General features: G+C 40.5%; 1 protein-coding gene across 1 annotated transcript; it reads left to right on the top strand.

The window, feature by feature from the left end:
• Nucleotides 1-1,675: 1,675 nt before the first annotated feature.
• Nucleotides 1,676-18,314, top strand: LOC100739997 (Hermansky-Pudlak syndrome 5). The gene is made up of 5 exons (XM_004922787.5): nucleotides 1,676-1,880; nucleotides 3,268-3,378; nucleotides 5,523-5,759; nucleotides 7,088-9,334; nucleotides 11,504-18,314. Exons 1-5 carry the CDS (start codon nucleotides 1,785-1,787, stop codon nucleotides 11,837-11,839), a joined length of 3,027 nt encoding a protein of 1,008 aa, XP_004922844.2. The 5' UTR covers nucleotides 1,676-1,784; the 3' UTR covers nucleotides 11,840-18,314.
• The last annotated feature ends 1 nt before the right edge of the window (nucleotide 18,315 follows it).

An 18,315-nucleotide genomic window follows, 5' to 3' on the forward strand; every position in this document is an offset into this window, starting at 1 on the left:
AAGCAGTAATGCGTTTCGGTTTGAGGGCCGGGGCAGCCGCTGTACTGTTAAAAGTGAGACCTTAGAACATGGCTCAAGGTGAGTGGTGGCATTTACGTTATAGATGTCTATGGGCTCCGGTAACCCCTTAACATCAAGTGGTCCGTAAGCTCATCCATACACCTATGCAACAATAAAAAAAAAATCGAACCAGCTAAAAGCACAGCGGTACTTTTTCAAAGGGGTAATTCTACACGGATTTCCTTCCACATTAGGAAAAGAAAACTCACACCCCCCATCACACTTTTCAGCCAACCTATTCCCCGGGGCCAGAAAGGTCATGTACCTGGGAGTCACCCTGGATGGATTCGCCCGCTAATAAAATCAGTCCGCGACCATGCCACATTTATTCTCAACAGACTGTACTCCATTATCTATAAGCGGAGTAAAATGTCCCTTCGGAACAAGCCAAAGACTACAAAACTTGCATAAGGCCCGTCATGACTTATGCGTGTGTGGTGTTCGCTCACGCGACTCGCACTCGCTTAAGCCACCCTCCAACCCCTACAATCCCTACAATCCCGCTTTTGGAGATAAGCTGTTGGAGTTCCGTGGTTCGAGAAGAACATCGACTTACACGACGACTTGGGCCTTGAATCGATCCGAAAACACATGAAGTCAGCGTCGGAACGTTACTTCGATAAGACAATGCGTCATGTAAGCCCCTTATCGTTGCCGCCGTTGTGTACTCCCCGAATCGTGATCACGCAGGAGCCAGTCACCGTCGATACCTTAGACACGTTCTTACGGATCCATTCGATCCAATAAATCTTGCATTAGAAGCCTTCACAATTCAACACTAGGAGCAGGTGTAGGGACCCCGGTAACCGTATCGAATTCGGCAAAGAGTTCGACGTGCAACCTAGCCCATGCATCAGCCCGCTGAGCTTCTCGCCGAATCTTCTCCGCGGATCGCGATTCCGACCGGTAGTAAATTCATTCGCGAAGCAACTTCTTTTGAGTTGTTAGGTCTCCTTTGGAGGCACTCGGGCAGCTGTTAGCAAATCCCACCCCTCCTGGCTGAGCTTTTGCTCGCCCACCTGTCCTGGTGAAACTGGAAAGGCCTCCGGGCCAAAAGTAATCCATCAATAGTAAAAAAAAATGCGTCTTGTTCGTTCAGATGCATTCCTTTCTGGAAAGATGAATTTAATTAATAACCTGTCGTTTTTGCATCAAAACAATACTCCCAAGTATTCTGTATCAATAGGAAATAAGATTTTTATAGTAATTTGCCTATAGAGGTCTGAGGTATTCGTTCATTTAGAAAAAAGGGGTCTTATATCCAAAATAATTTCGGAACCCCATGGTGATCTTTAACAAGATTAACCGCCTAACTGGATTTGTAGATTGGGATGATAACCACGATTTGTAGATAACCACGAGCTTCACATTTTCGAAGTCTAGTTCTGATCGTTTCCGCCTTAATTTGGTTAATTGATAATAATTAGAGGTCATTTATGAAGTTGCGAAACGAACATCACAATGCGGACAATGTCACTTTATTGAACGCTCAAATACACGCAAGTGCAAGTGCATTCACTTGATTGCACTGAAGTATAATAAATAGGTCTATGCATAATTGTTTTTGTCTATGCTGTCAGTGTCACTGTCATTAAGCTCGAAGTTTTAAGTGTCAATTTTGACATCGTCATTTTCACATTGAGTGAAGGCACCGTATGAGTTCTTGCCTTAAATCTAAATAAATAAAAAAACATTTTGTAAATAAGAAAAATGATAGTATAAAAATGTCGAATATTATGCCTCCTCCTTATATATTGCAGGAACTTCCAAATGTTACAGAATGCATTAATTACCCAATCAAAAATGTACAACGTATAAAGGTGAGTGTTTATTTGGCGAATGTTCAAAAAATATTTAAATAACCCGATTATAGATGTACGCTTTTAATTGTAACTCGTGAACGAGATCAGTAAAATTTTCCTGCTCATTTAAAAACAGCCAGTATTTGTTTTCCAATATATCTTTGTTTGTTTTCGATCTATTTAATTACCAATTTTTATTTCTGGTCATTTTGGGATTTATGACTACTTCAAGTCCTATACGACGAATATATAGGTAACTGAGCCGTCTTTCGCTCTAAGTGAGAGTTTAATTATAGCTGTAATTCTACTTATCAACCAGTTACACAATGTTAATGATGTGTAAACCACTACATCTCTTCTGTTACGCCCCCCACGAGAGCTAACTCTTATCTACGCAATAATTATCCCTATTTTTTCAAATATATTTCTGTAAGCTATCATGAATGGGGCTAATGTATACATTGTTCTCATCCAAATTTTTATTATTAATTTGAATTGAAATTATTATCTCAATTACTGTTCTTTTCCACGGACGTCATGACTTTGTATATTATAACACAATTTGTATTATACAACTTGCTATTTAAAGTCTTAAGTTAACATTCATTAAAGAGTAAATCGAGTGTGCTTAGATGCAAGGTTTGAATTATAAAATTAAAACCTCATGGCAACTGTACAAATGCTTTACTAAATATAAAGAATGATCACTCATTATGAATGTAGACAAAAGAAATATAGAAAAGGCTTCAGGCACAAATACCGTTGACAAATGTAAGAGAAGTATGGCTATATATAATATAATGTTCAATACAACATCTTAGATATATGTATTATAATCATATCTTTCCTGCTCTGCTTGAAATTGTAGATGTGGCCTCAGCACGAGACGGAAGTAAGAGAGAAATGGATGAGAGACCACATTTTTTTACAGTTAAATGAAATTGAAAACATACAACTATATTCTTCTTCCTTATTTTTTGTCTCTGGCACGGTTTGTGCATTAGCCAGCATCAAGTAATAAGATTTTTATGATTCACTGTTTTAATTATTTACGGTATATGAATGATAAAGAACGAAGGAAACCAATCGTGACATAACATAAATATAATATATATAATAATCTCAGTAAAATGGTGGTCATTTACTGAGACTTTTCAGTGGACTTTTTGAAGGATCCCGAGAAGTTACGTCCAGCGGATTTGTTTTATTTTCCACATTTGTGCACTTTCACATATACTAAACAATTAATTAAACCACCATTAATATGCATTTAATTTAAACCTGAAGAAACACTAAATAGACAAAATAAAACAAATCACACAACTCCAGTCCTCATGTTCGCCCCAAAAAGTCACCACTTTATTCTGTTATAAATTTCTTATAGCAAATTAATTTCAATTTTCAGTACACGTGCTTTGATGTTTCAAAATCGCTGTTAGCATTTGGAGCTACGAGTGGTGGTATTTACATATTCAACAAGAATCCGTGTGAATTTGTGCAACTGATTCCAAATAAGGTAAGTAATTCTGTTATATCATCCACAGAAATTTCACTTTCAAAAATAAAGATGTGAATCTGGGTTACAAAAAGATTCATAAACTATAGGATATAGAATTTTATTAACATTTATTGCAATCACGTCTGGTCTGAAAAAGGTTTACACTGACCTATCTGTTTGTTTCTGTCCGTTTCATAATATCTTATCAAAGGTTCAATTGTGATTGGTTCATTTTTAGTGTAATTTGTAATTGTACATATTAATGTTACTATCAGACGTTTTTCTTTTAACAGAGAATTGTTTATTGCTAAAGAATGCTAAATAACAGATAGGTAATAAACATACAACTACACAAATATCTTATTCAAAATTTTTGTAATTAAATTAATTCCGTTTTCCGCCTTTAAATTTAAAATAAAACACTTTCCTCGTTAATATATTCAAAATTCTTTTAATTAAATTAATTCCGTTTTCCGCCTTTAAATTTAAAATAAAACACTTTCCTCGTTAAACATGGCTTTAAGTAAAAACACCTAAATAAATCCTCCCGATCCACTAACGGTGCTTCTAGGCACTTCAAGCACCGGTCACCGTTCTCGTCGAACCCGTCGCTTGCGACGAAGGGCTCGACGAGTAAATTAACTCCCAGACACAGCCCACTGAGTTTCTCGCCGGATCTTCTCAGTGGGTCGCGTTTCCGATCCGGTGGTAGATTCTGCGAAGCACGGCTCTTGCTAGGGTTCGTGTTAGCAACGTCATCAGGTTTGAGCCCCGTGAGCTCACCTACAAAAGTTAGGGTTACGCTGACATAGCCTCTCAAGGCTCTCAGCTTAGGTAGGAAAAAAAAAAAAACCTAAATAAATAGTTACCGAGTGTCACGAATTCATTATGATGCACACGTGTAGAATATCTTATGTCAAGGACAAGTAGTGTTCAAAGAAAATTCTTATTTCTATATGATGCAATTTGATTTTGAATCTCCTTTAGTACTGGTTGTACTGGTGGTGGTAGCATCAGATATAAAGATGAGTTTGGGTACCTAACGTTAACAAAACAAAGTGAATACTACCCACTTTATTAATCTAATGACTTACAAATTAATAATATTTTTTTTTTAATTCGTATCTACAGCTCTACTCAGATCTGAGACCTTTTGAAACTGATTCGAATCAGTCCACTGTCTGGGACTGTCTCTGTATTCAAATCTCGCAGACAGACACAATTTTTTAAATGAAAAATACACGTTAACGTATGCCGTCCACGATGAGGAATTACATTGCATAATAAAAATAAAACCATAAAAATTTTTATTTGCCTATTTATCATTGAGGCATTAAGTTTCAAGTCTCAAGGTGGGTGGAGGCATTCACTTTGAGATTTTTATGAGCCTCATTAACCTCTTGTGTATGTATGTCGTTCACCACTTATCGAAATGAATGAATAAATACAACATATAGTATATTCACCGGTATAGTCACCCCGACAAATCTTTGACATCTTAGTAGAAAATTTTATCTTTGCCTTTTTGTCATGACTTCATCTTCCATATTACTATTGAGGCAGAAATTTCATTGAACAAAGTCTTGGATAGGGAAATATTTTTTACCTTTACTAGAATTATTAGTTCTCTGTATAAAGACTGTAAAGATAACGATAGCGTTAAGGAAGGAATTTAATTCGGTATGTTGCATTGAGATTTATTAGTCAGTAGTTGTATTAGTAGACTAAGCAAGAGTATTTTCTTGAGTTTGATTTACTGAAGTCGGGGAATTTTCTAGGTAACATTGTAGCATACGTGTGCTACTGACTGACATTCGTTACCTTGACACTATGTCAGCTGCAATCTTTTACAATGGTAACGACTCGTGTGGGCTTAAGTTTAGATGCTTGACATGTTTAACGATATTTAAGTTTGCATATCACTCTCTGTATCCCATAATACAGGGTGTCCTAGTTTAGGGCCATGTATAGCCATGTTTATTCTCTGATCGTCTAGCTTTCAAAATAAAGCTTCGGCAACTTTTTCTGAACGAAAAGTAGCATTAAGACCACCGTTGGTTGACTGGCACAGAATGTTTTAGTCATTGAGTCCGCCACCTGAACTTTTATGCATAAAGGTGAATAAATAAATTAGCAGACAAAAATTCCTTATTTAACTTCAGGATGGCGCTATCACGCGTCTTTCAATATCGGCTGACGAGAAGCACGTTGGCTTCGCGAATGGGCGCGGTGTTATCACGGTGTCAGGGTGCGAACAGGGTCCCAACGCCCTGCATTCGGTAGTCACGTCCAAGGAGCACCAGGGCAACGAGGTCACCGCGCTGGCCTGGAGCGGCAACATGCTCTTTAGCGGCGATGACGTAGGCAAGATAGCGGTCCTGCAGCTGCAGAGTTTCATCGTGAGTGTACAGCCGATTTTTTTTATTTATTGCTTAGATGGGTGGACGATCTCACAGCCCACATGTTGTTAAGTGGTTACTGGAGCCCATAGACATCTACAACGTAAATACGCCACCCACCTTGAGATATAAGTTCTAAGATCTAAGTACAGTTACAACGGCTGCCCCACCCTTCAAACCGAAACGCACTACTGCTTCACGGCAGAAATAGGCAGAGTGATGGTACCTACCCGTGCGGATCCACAAGAGATCCTACCACCAGTAAATTAGTTTCTTACTTAAGAGTCGTTTATTTTGCGCCTTTTTATATTTGGTGCGATTGAATGACGTAGTAGAGAACTCTGGAACCAGTTGAGACAAATTGAAACCAATACTTGCTTACTGCCCTACATACATATGTGCCGCGAATCAGTCATTCGGGCTTTGAAGAGTCGTGATACAATTGAAGACATGGGTGGATGAAGGGGTTAAGTACCATTCTTAGATTTTTTAGTTTTAACATTGAATGAAGGTGTTATGTGCCTATAAACCATATTAGACCTTAAAACTACGGGCATAAAGGCTATTTTTAGAAATTGCATGTGATGAAGGATCTATGTACGAAGAAAAAGTACAAGTAAAAAAGTTTGTTGCCCGTTTTCGCAAAATCACAAATTGTTTCATATCCCCTTCATCCACTAATGTCTTCAATTAAGAGCTGTACCTCGCGTCTGAAGGTGGGGTCATCCACTTGATCTCAAGAGGCGGCAGCAACGGCTTAACACCAGCTGACCCTCAGTTATGGTTGCATATAAAATGTGACGAATCATAATAAAAAATAACCATGTCGTTGGTGGGAATTGTCGATGGGTTAGTACCATCATAATTATCGCACCATTTGCAAAATAAGACGTTCACTAATAGGGTAGAGAAAACTGCCGAATTTACTTTAAATAAGTATTCGTCATACTCGAAATTATAATTAGGAAAATAATCACGAATCAGCTTGTAATTTTTTTGAGATTGTACGGTTGCTTTGGGGTCACGTCGGGGTCACCACTGTACGGTTGCTTTGGCAAGAGTAAAGAGTAAACTGCCCTTCACTAATGAAACAAGTTGATTGCAATTTTAACTCCGTATATTCACCAGTGTCTGCCGTGTCGGGTGGCCTATGTACGACTGACCAAATGCATGCGATGCACAAAACTGCATACGCTGCTAAATGTGTCCCCTGGAGATGTTTTTCATTTATTCCATATATATTTCTCGCGTAGGTAAATGGTCTGTCTATATTTCCCGCGTTAGTAAATGGTCTATAAGTGAGTGAGTGTTCGCTTGCGCTGTTTCAGGCAAAAACAATGTTCCAGAGTTCGTCGCAAACGATCATGAATTTGGATTCTCGTGTATGTCAAATTGACGTAAAATCGTATATGCTATTGGTATCGACGTTGACCCGGTGTTATCTATGCGACACGACCGAAGAACAATACAGGCAGATAGGCCAGAAACTAAGGGACGGCGAATTCGGTGCTTGTTTCGTTAACAAAGAGAACGCCGTCGAGATTAACATTAAGAACAAAGTTAAGGATTATTCGGAAGTCAGGAAATACAGTATTATCAACGAGGACAGCAGCTTCGCCGTCGGTAGGGGATTGGATAACACATTGGTCTTCGCCGCCAGACCCTCGTCTCGGCTGTGGGAAGCCGCCGTCGATGGGACAGTCAAAAGGACGCACCAGTTCAAACAGATTTTAGGAAGGAGTCCCATGAATATTCTAACAGTAGACGCTTATGAACACGAAAGACATAGTTTCGATGAAATGGCCACTATTAACGCTGACGGCCTATCGGTCAATTTTCCGAGGATCTTCAATCTCAATGGCGTCATATTTTCGTACAAGAAAGACGCTCTTTTCTTTCTCAACTTGGATAATGTTGACCACACGATTTGGTGCGCTCGTTACAAAAGCATAGCCGACTGTAAGGTCTACGGTGATGCGATATACGTTTGGCTAAATAACGGATCGTTAATCAATTTGAAGTTCATGAAAATAGACAAATTCCTGATCAAATGTTACGTCGATGACAAGCATCGTTTGTGTGCGAATTTGTGTGCTCAATACAAAGATTATTTACTGGCCAACGAGATGTCAACGAGGCTGCACATCCTCGCCGGGCTGAAAGAGAAAATTGACGATAAAGAACTGCTGGAAACTATCCATACTCTGTTAGTGAAGTTCGAAAGATTGAAAGAGAACGAAGCCAAGAAAGTGAAATCTGGGATATACGTGGTTGACAATACGTATAACGCACAAACTTCATTGATGAGTGAAATGGATAAAACAATCGACAATAACGAAGAATATAGTTTCGGTAACATACCACCGGAGGCCATGCAGACGCTGAAAGACTTCAGTGTGTCGGTCACGGACAGATTGAATACGAGTAAAAAGATTTTAAAAGAGAAATGGGACGACTTCGAAGGGAAAATGAAGCACCTCAGTGTCGAGAAACCGCAAGAGAAACTAATTATGCCCCCCGCCCAAACTCCCAAAATAATATCAAGAGATGAACCTTTAGCTCTTGATCAAACGCCTGTATTGGAACGCGATATAGTCTTCAAACAACCTAGTCAAAAAGCCATAGAAATAGAAAATAATATTAGCTCAGACAAAGACGATATCTGTAAATCTCTCTATCAATATTTTAGGTTAAGCCTCGTCGGTAAGGAAGATGAAAAATCGAATTTAATTTCTATTATAGAAAGCTTCGCCTGTGATATTAGGTCAGTTTACGAATTGATGAGACTGTTGGAGGATTATTGCGCGTCCGTCGGCTCGCCGGAGGAATCTAAATACGTACCGAACAATATATTCTTGAAGTATTTAAGCGAGACGACGAAACGGGCCCAGTTCTTGGACTGCATCATAAGTGATGAGGTTCTGTACAAATACTTTGTCGACTCCTGCATATCGGTTAATCTGAAGGGTCAGAAACATACGGACTTTGGTTGCGAGTGCGGCTACCCGCTTCCTTACGCCAGGACCAAGCAAAACCCGATCTTCTTCGAGCTGATCGACGAATTCATCGAGAGACAGTGGTCTAGTCCGACGAAAGAGCAATGCTACGACACGTGCAAACGGATGCCGTATTTATGGAGGAAAATTTTATATTTGAGACGAAACGAAGATCTCGTGAATATCTTGAGGATATTAATGCAGATGCTGGATGAGAGTTTGCTGCACAACTTCCTGCCGCAGTTCACTTTGGACAGCTGGAGTAGAGCGGTCCAGCTGTACGCCACGTTGCACGCGAACGTTTGTCTGAACTGCTCGAAGAAGTTCAGCAACGTTTCCGTCAAGGACACGCTGTGCTGGGACGATCTGGGGGCGCTGATGATCAAAAGCGTCGGCGGAAGGAACTCGCTTAGGATAATGGAGGAGCATTCACGTCTGATAGAGCCGGGCGAGGTGACCGTCAAGTTCTATCACACATGCCTGATGGTTACCATGTTCGAGAAGTATGATTCGACGGTGACAGCGCAACTAGTCGACGCTCTATACACCAGCTATAGATATGAAGATTCTAAACATGAGGTAAGATTGTTATTAAATATTATTTCTAGTGACTTTTATTTATTTACTAGCGACCCGCCCTCGCTTCGCTTCGGAAACATTAAATTGTATTATTGATAGGCGAGTCCCGCCATGTTGCGCGCGGTACGACAATAACTGCGGGTGACGCCGCGGGGCGAAGCTAATCTAAAAAAAGTAGCCTAAGTTACTTCTTATATCATCAGCTACCTATTAGCGAAAGTCTCATCAAAATCGCTCCAGCCGTTCCAGAGATTAGCCGGAACCAACAGACAGACAGGAAAAAATGTTATTTTGGTGTATATACCGTATATACCTAGTCAGGTCATAAATTCTGTCACATGTTTAATGTAAAATAATTGAAACAAGTTTATTCATTATGTAACCATTCATATACCAAAATGAACTTAACAAAACATAGATTCTTATGACACTAAAGTTTATTCAAAATGACCTCCGTGATTTTGAATACAGGCCTTCAATCTGCGCGGCCAGTCGTCTATCGCAGCATGAACGAGGTCCATGTCAATATCGGCGGCTGCCTTAATCAAGGATGTCTTGAGTGACTCCAAATTGGGATGAGGCTTTGAGCACGCCTTTTCCTCCAAGTGTTGCCATATCTTGTAATCTAACGGATTCAAATCTGGACTGGAGGAGGGCCAGTCTTCGTGCCGGATGAAGTCGATTTCACGCGCCGCCAGCCAGTCTTGTGTGCTCTTCGCTCTATGAACTGGCGCCGAATTTTGTTAGAATACCCAGTGCCTGTTATTGAACATGGTATGAGAAACAGGTACCACAAGGTTCATCAGGACTGAATTTTGATACACAACTGCATTCGTTTTTACACCTTTCTCACAAAAATGTACCTCTGTTAAGCCCCAATAAGAAACTCCCAACCATACCATGAGCGAGGATGGAAAATGACCTCGTTGGACACGCGGAATACGGTTGCTCGCTTCTTTACTACTGTGTGCGTACACCTTATCATTTTGTTTGTTGTAGCTCTCTTCTACGGTAAAAATTTTTTCATCCGAAAAAAGAATTTCCCGATATTTTTTTCCCGCGTACCGCTTAAACAAAGCGCGGCATCTCTTCAGTCTCAGGTCCATTAGACGAGCATTCAAACGATGTCTTGTTTTTCTTCGATATGCCAAAAGCCCTAAGTCTTCATTTAACACCCTTTTCACCGTGGTTCTGCTTAACCCCATCTGAAGGGCCAACAGTTTCTGCTTACGTTTGGGATTTCTTTGAATTCGCGCCTTCACAGCTTTTATTACTGCTGGAGTCCTAACAGACCGAGGGCGACCACTTCTTGACCTGTCATCTACACTAGAGTCTTCATTGTATCGTTTGATGGTACGATAAACGAATCTTTTGGTTATATTAAAATTTTTCAGTATGTTAAAAATTTAAATTGGCGCGTAACCGCAATTATACAACGCAATAACTGCAACACGGTCTTCTTTAAGCGTCCACTCCATATTTAAAAATGAGTAAAATTCTAAATGTATACTATTTTTATTTTCATGAACAATTCGAAATTCGAATTCAATAAGCTTTTTTGTGGCCAGCATTCTAAAAGAAAAGTTTTTACTGTGTGACAATACTTATGACCTGACTAGGTATATTCATATGCATGTCGTAAAAAGCGGTTATTTCAATGCACTCTAATTTTATTTATATGTATAGATTGTATAAGAGTGGTGTCATGGAGTGAAATCGAAGTAGCTGGTATTTGGGAGCCCCGCCTCAGAGGTGGGAACATTACTCCACGCGAGGCCGGACCTTTGCTTTGTAAAGCAAAAGTCTTTGTCCAGGCGTGAAGTACCGCTTCGCTCTGTTGAGGACTCCCAGCATTTTTGACGCTAACTTGGCTTAGCCCCCCAAATGACTCCGAAATTGGACACCGCTCGAAATGTCGACCCCAAGTATCCCAATACTCTTGGAAGGCTGCAGGGATACTCCTTGGAATTGCGGCGCCATGACAAAGGGGTCCTTCTTCGCATTGAAAGCGCAAACTTGGGTCTTCAACGGGTTGAATTGAACCAAATTCAATTTACCCCACTTCACCCCAACCCCCCTAATTTTTCAGAGTCTCATCTTATAAGTTTATAATTCAGTTAATAACGAATACGATTTTATTATTAAGCAAAATCGCTTTGTTTTCAACAGATATGCAATCTTCTTCGAAACACAACAGGAGGACAACTGAAGAACACTTCCTTGCCGATATCGGTGGCAGCGAAGTCCCGGCACTGGGGCCTGAAGCCGTTAGCTTCGAACGATAAAAACGATTTCACCGATATTTTAGATAACATAGCCGACATTAACAACGGGGTATCCGATTGCGCTCTGTGCGGGCTGCCGTTACGAAATGACGTTTTGATCAAAGATGGCGGACTCTGGGTTTTTAAATGCGGCCACACTTTCCACGGTGCGTGTTTGGATTTAAACAAACTGAAACTGTGCCCGCACGCTTGTGCGTGTAAAAGCGTCGATGTTAAATGAAAGATTAATTAATAACATTCATAGTTTTTTTCGTGTATCAGATAAAATATCATTGGCCTTTTGCTTGAAAAATCTACGTGTAAGCTAGGTTTTTTTTTTGTATAGTAGCAACACTGTGGCATTATCATATATTTTTTTAGGATGGTAACACTTTATAATAATATTTATAATGAATCGATTTATTTCACACGAATAAATGCGATTAAAACGTTTTTATTATTATTATTAAAGTAGGTAATTACCTACGTAGTACGTTAAGTGCGAATCAATGTAGAACTTGCCTTAAATCGATATTATTTAAATATAATAATTTTATTGTAATACAGTAGTGTATGAAACAGAATTTTATAGTGCTATTTATTTTGTGAATAATAATAGTAAGTACCTAGATACGGATTAGAATATCGTAATTTAAATTTTCTAGAAAGGTTTTTCATTTTAATTTGGTACTTAAGCTGCGATCATAAAGCTTATTTTTCTTATTTTTATTTATTAGATATCGTATGATTATATTCTCCGAAGAGAAATAACCTAATGTTTTTCATAGATTTTTTTTATGAGACTGTCGCATGTTATTAAACCCTTATGCTTAGTTAATATAATATATTATGTACATTGTACATTTGGCTGGTAGAAATTACAACTGTACTTCGTAACGGCACTAATTTGAAACCGTATATCCGTCTTATCATTAGCAATGTCAATAGGGAACTTTCTCTACTTTATAGTCCACGAAATGAGAGAAGAATATGGAAATTTGTAAAAAAAAAACAACAATTTACTGCAATAGACTAACAAAAGTTCAGTTTTTGCCATTGCTCTTATGAATGATAGTAAAAATCATTGCGTCGACGAACCTCGGCTTGCCCTCTGTGAGGTTAGGAAACTAAAAGGGTCCACACTAAATGCTGTCGAGTTTGAGACATGAGGTCACAGTCTCAATTGTATTATGTAAGCCGAGCCGGAGTGCAAGCTCACTCGATGCATTATTTATACGGAAATTTTAAGGTTACTTCCTTTTTTCTTTTTTACTGCATAGATGGGTGGACGAGCTCACAGCCCACCTGGTGTTAAGTGGTTACTGGAGCCCATAGACATCTACAGCGCAAATGCCCATAAAGCTCTTTGGTAACCGAATTTTCTAAAGTAACACAAATATTTTTCTGTCATCATTAAGCACCTATTTAAAATGTTTTCGTAATAATTACGTTAATAATATGTTACTGGTTTTTAATACTATGTCATATCATATCTATAGAAAAATACTGATTTGCTATATGTATCTCTGTCTAATCTTAGTTTAGGGAAAAATATACGAGGAAACAAGTATGCTTGTGTTACCAGATAGAAAAAAAATTGGTGATTTAATTGTCCAATTAGGGTAACACTGATTTTTTAAACTTTTCGAATATAATTTTTGTATATATCTATCGTTGTAATGATGGTTCGAAAAATAACTCATGTATAAAAATATAAACAAATAATTGTTTTTGTTATGACTACATACTAGCACACGATTTTTCTTTAAATTTTATCAGTTTATTAGTTATGAAAAACATATCTTTTGTTTGTTTTTACTCTTAATTAGGACGTATATTTCTGCCGCGATGTCACACATTATGGTTTTTAAGGACAGCCGTCATAAAATACATTTTTATTATTATATATTTGTTAATCAGCAGTAGGGAAACTCGATATTATACCGATTTGACCTATATATGAAAGATTGTGTTCGTGACTTGGCAGTTTTCTGATCGTCGTAATATCGACGTACGTATTTGATTTATTTCGTTTTTAAGACTAAACCAAAAAACTTATATAAATGTACTCATGTAAAATATTATGTTATTGCTCATAATTCGAGGGGTGAACGACTAATAAAGGTTTAAGCGCGATTTTTGCAAAATTACAGGAGAGCCAATTAAACTTTAAAATTTGGAAAAAATATCATAAGAAACAAAAGTTCTCTAGCTATTTGAATGGAGTAAACTTAATTGTAGTTCAATTAAAAACATCGCACTGTCGATGCTAATCACTGCATAGCATAAAACAAAGTCGCTTTCTCTGTCCCTAAATCTTTTTTTTTTTTTTTTTTTTTTTTTTTTTTTTTTTTTTTTTTTTTTTTTTTATGATTGAAGTGTTACTGGTGGCCCGGAGGCCTTTCCAGTTTCACCAGGACAGGTGGGCGAGCAAAGGCTCAGCCAGGAGTGGTGGGATTTGCTAACAGCTGCCCGAGCGCCTCCGAAGGAGACCTAACAACTCAAGAGTAGCTGCTTCGCGAATGAATCTACTACCGGATCGGAATCGCGACCCGCTGAGAAGATCCGGCGAGAAACTCAGCGAGCTGATTCATGGGTTAGGTTGCACGGCGAACTCTTTGTCGAGTTCGACGAGTACGGTTACCGAGGTCCCTAAGCCTGCTCCTAGAGCTGAAGGCGTCTAGTGCAAAGGTTATTGGATCTGATGGATCCGTAAGGACGTGTCTAGGGCGTCGACGGTGACTGGCTCCTGCATGATCAGGATTCGGGGAGTAGTCAGCGGCGGCTACGATAAGGCGATTATCATGACGCATAGCCTTATCGAAGTACCGTTCCGACGCTGACTTCATGTATTTCTGTATAGATTCGAGGCCCAGGTCGTCGTGTAGGTCAACGTTCCTCACGAACCACGGAGCTCCGACGGCTAACCTGCAAAAGCGGGATTGTAGAGATTGAAGGGTGTCTATGTGTGTGCGGGCCGCGTGAGCGAACACCACACTCGCGTAAGTCATGACGGGCCTTATGCAAGTTTTGTAAAGTGTCACCTTGTTCCGAAGGGACATTTTACTCCGCTTACAGATCATGGGGTAGAGTCTACCGAGAATAAACGCGGCACGGTCACGGACTGATTTTATATGCGGGCGGAATGTCATCGATGCATCCAGGGTAACGCCCAGGTACTTGACCTTCCTGGCCCAGGGTATGGATTGACTAAAGAGAGTAATCGGGGGTGTGAGATTCCTCCTCCTAATACGGGAGGAAATCCGTGTGGAGCTTCCCCTCTGAAATAGCACCGCAGTACTTTTCGCTGGGTTGATGTCTATGCGCCATTTTCGGAACCACTGTCCTAGGGCTAGGGCTGCGCTCTGAAGCTTCTTCGCGATTAGGGACTTGTTTCTACTGGAATAGTAAACAGTCGTGTCGTCGGCGAATAAAGCTAAATGGGTCGGCGGCGACCGGGGAATATCGTTAACGAATAAGCTAAATAGGAGGGGTGAAAGGACAGAGCCTTGCGGGACTCCAGCTGTGAGAGGTCGTGGGGAGGAGCGGGTTCCCTCGACTCGATATCGAAAAGAGCGGTTCGACAAGAAGTCCCGTATGATGAGCACGAGACTATCCGGCACACCCATGTTGAATAGTTTGAAAATCAAACCGTTGTGCCAGACTTTGTCGAACGCTTTTGCGACGTCGAAGAAGAGAGCTCCCGTGTATAACGGTTTTGGTCGATTAAGCCCCACAAGAATGTGCTCCGTGAGGCGGTGCACCTGTTGAACGCATGAGTGATTTGTACGGAATCCGAATTGTTCATCGATGAGAATGCCCTTGGATGAGACGAAGTCTCTGAGGCGTTTGTAGAGCAGACGCTCATACAGTTTGCCTAGAGACATGAGGAGGCTAATCGGGCGGTAGCTCGTCGGATGATTTTTTGGTTTACCGGGTTTATGTATGCCGATAACGTCCGCTTCTTTCCACACCGCGGGAAAGATACAGTTCGCCATAGCGGCATTGAAAATAGATGCCAACATCACGATGAGTTGGACGGGTAGAAGTTTAATAACGCGGTTGGATATACCGTCGGAACCGGGAGCCTTGCGAGGACGTAGGTCTTTGATCAAGTCTTTAACTTCCATCGGGGTGACGGGTGGTAACGCATCCGAGGGTGGCAAGGAGACTCTGCGTTCTACCTCACTGTCTACTAATTCTACATGAACAGGGTCCACGGATTGAGTGCTGGGCGTGCACTGGGTTTGCAATGTATCGGCCAGCAACTCTGCTTTTTCGTCATCATCAAACGCCGCGAGTCGGCCTGAGGGGCCTACGAGGGGGGGCATAGTTACTACCGTATCCGATTTGAGAGTACGAGCTAAGCGGTAGTAAGACCTTTGGGAGGGCGCGAGTCCTTCTAAGAAATCAGACCATCTGGCATCTCGGACTTCGGCGATGCGAGACTTTACGTCGCGTTGTAGGGCACGCATTCGAATACGATTTTCCGCGGTAGGATACCTGTCGTAGGCGCGTATCGAGGCGTTCTTAGCTCTAAGGAGTTCCCTAATATCATCGGACAATTTGAAGCGGTGAAGGAAATCCTCCGCTACAACTTGTTTCGATGATCTATCTAATGTTGAGGTGATGTGTGACGTTAAGATGTCTATGGCTTCAGCGGTATCCTGAGGAGACGGGGTAGAGTCCGGGTTAAACGGGAGCGATGGTGGATCAGATTCAGCCAGGCTGATGCCCAGCGTGTGCCAATCCACCACAGTCCTCGTGACGGGAACGGAGTCGGGAGCGCGACCGAGCTTCATAACGACGGGACGGTGGTCTGAATCTAACTCTGAAACTACTTCGATCGAGTGTAAGCGCAGAGTTACGTTTTTTAATAACGCTATGTCGAGTATATCCGGGCGATGCGCGATATTTAGCGGGTAGTGAGTCGGGGTTAGCGGAGCGACGATATCGAAGGCGAGATCATCGACTAACGCGTCAAGCCGCCTGCCATTCGGGGTTGTGGTGTGTGAGTTCCACCTGATGTGTTTACAATTTAGGTCGCCCGCCAGAATGACAGAGCTCCCCATGCCGAGCAGTGCCTCGATATCACTGCTTAGAACGATCTTATCCGGTGGAAGATAAACGGACGCGATAACGATCGGCGCGTGTCCCGTCAGTGAGATTCGGCACACTGATGCTTCGATATTAGCGAGCGCGGGAGGATCGAGCGGGACGCAATGCAGGGCTCTTCTATAGTAAATGACGGTACCACCACCACGAGCAGAGAGCCTGTCGTTCCTGACCATGTTATAGTTCGCGATTTTAGGGTCACGGCGCGCGGGCTTAAGTAGGGTCTCCTGCACTAAAAAGATATCAATTTGATGGTCACGCAAAAAGTCAGAAACCTGATCACGTTGATTTGCGAGACCGTAAGCGTTAAAAAATCCTATCGTTACGGATAGGGGCTTTATTCTACTTATATACGCCATTGATTACCGGCGGAGTGAGGGGAGGACGTACGTATTTAATGACGCGTATACGTCGGCGTATTCTTGCACAACGGCGATAAAGTGTTGTGCAGTGGAGGCAGCGCGAATGGCGTCGCCCAAAGCGTTAACGCGCTCAAAGTTGATCGACTGAAAGAAGTCGATCGCTAAAGCGAGATTGTCGGACGCGGTCGGAGGGCAAGTCGCGGGAGAGGGACGAGTTGCGGGGGCGGGACGAATCGCGGAGGAGGGAGTCCCTAAATCTGTCTGTCCCTATGTATGCTTAAATCTTTAAAATTACGCTACGGATTTTGATTCGTTTTTTTTTAATAGATAGTGATTGAAGAGGAAGGTTTATCTATATATTAATACGTGAAGCAAAAACTTTGTATCCCTTTCTACGAAAATTGCGCGGACGGAGAAGTATGAAATTTTCCACACTTATAGAGAATATAGAGAAGAAGTGCACAATGCTAATATTTTTTTTAAATAATGCATAAAAGATAAATTAAATCATTAAAGAAAACATTACACACACTACATACCATGTATTCGACGCACACACGCATGCATACTATTTATTCTCAAACTTTTGTTCTTGACGTCTGTTGTCAAATTGAGAATAGATTAAATATTGTCTTTGTTAGTATTTTTTATATTGTAGTCTTGGCGAAATTTGTGATTATAGAAGTATAAAATACAATCATAATAGTGTACAAACTTACAATTCCAATTAATTATAGTCGAATTTCGACTACTGCGGGACCTCTAGTATGTACAATAACATCCATTAAATAGCGGAGAAATCAATAATAAATTACATTTTCCGAAGCGAAACGAGGGCGGGTCGCTAGTTCCAAATAAAACGTACCTTTAATTACAAAGATAAATGTCTCGTATTAAGCCTTTCATCCCTCGATATCAAACGTCATTATTGGATTAGTGGATCAGTTTTGTTGATTGGCACAATTATCGGCATATAACGGTTCAAGGTCATGAACAAACTTAACACCTAACCTTCGAACCTCTATGTTATACGCTTATAAATGCTCACTTTCTCCAATCAGAATTAGCAGCATATTAATGTTTTTGTACTGATAATATTTAGTAGGATAAAACAATACCCCTTAGTATTTAACTCAAATAAGTAGTTTAAATGTCGAATATAGAATGTATAGATGTATCAACTGAATGTAAAGGAATATTTTTTATTACTAACAAATAAATATGTTTTGTGTATTACAAG

This window comes from Bombyx mori, chromosome 14 (genome assembly GCF_030269925.1).
Source record: "Bombyx mori chromosome 14, ASM3026992v2".
Lineage (NCBI taxonomy): Eukaryota > Metazoa > Arthropoda > Insecta > Lepidoptera > Bombycidae > Bombyx > Bombyx mori.

What these genes read in the sequence shown, in the direction of transcription:
- LOC100739997 (XM_004922787.5), top strand. Translation starts at nt 1,785, where the DNA reads ATGTCGAATATTATGCCTCCTCCTTATATATTGCAGGAACTTCCAAAT. An exon ending in AAAATGTACAACGTATAAAG is followed by an intron (nt 1,881 to 3,267) that starts GTGAGTGTTTAT and finishes TTCAATTTTCAG; the next exon opens with TACACGTGCTTTGATGTTTC. An exon ending in TGCAACTGATTCCAAATAAG is followed by an intron (nt 3,379 to 5,522) that starts GTAAGTAATTCT and finishes ATTTAACTTCAG; the next exon opens with GATGGCGCTATCACGCGTCT.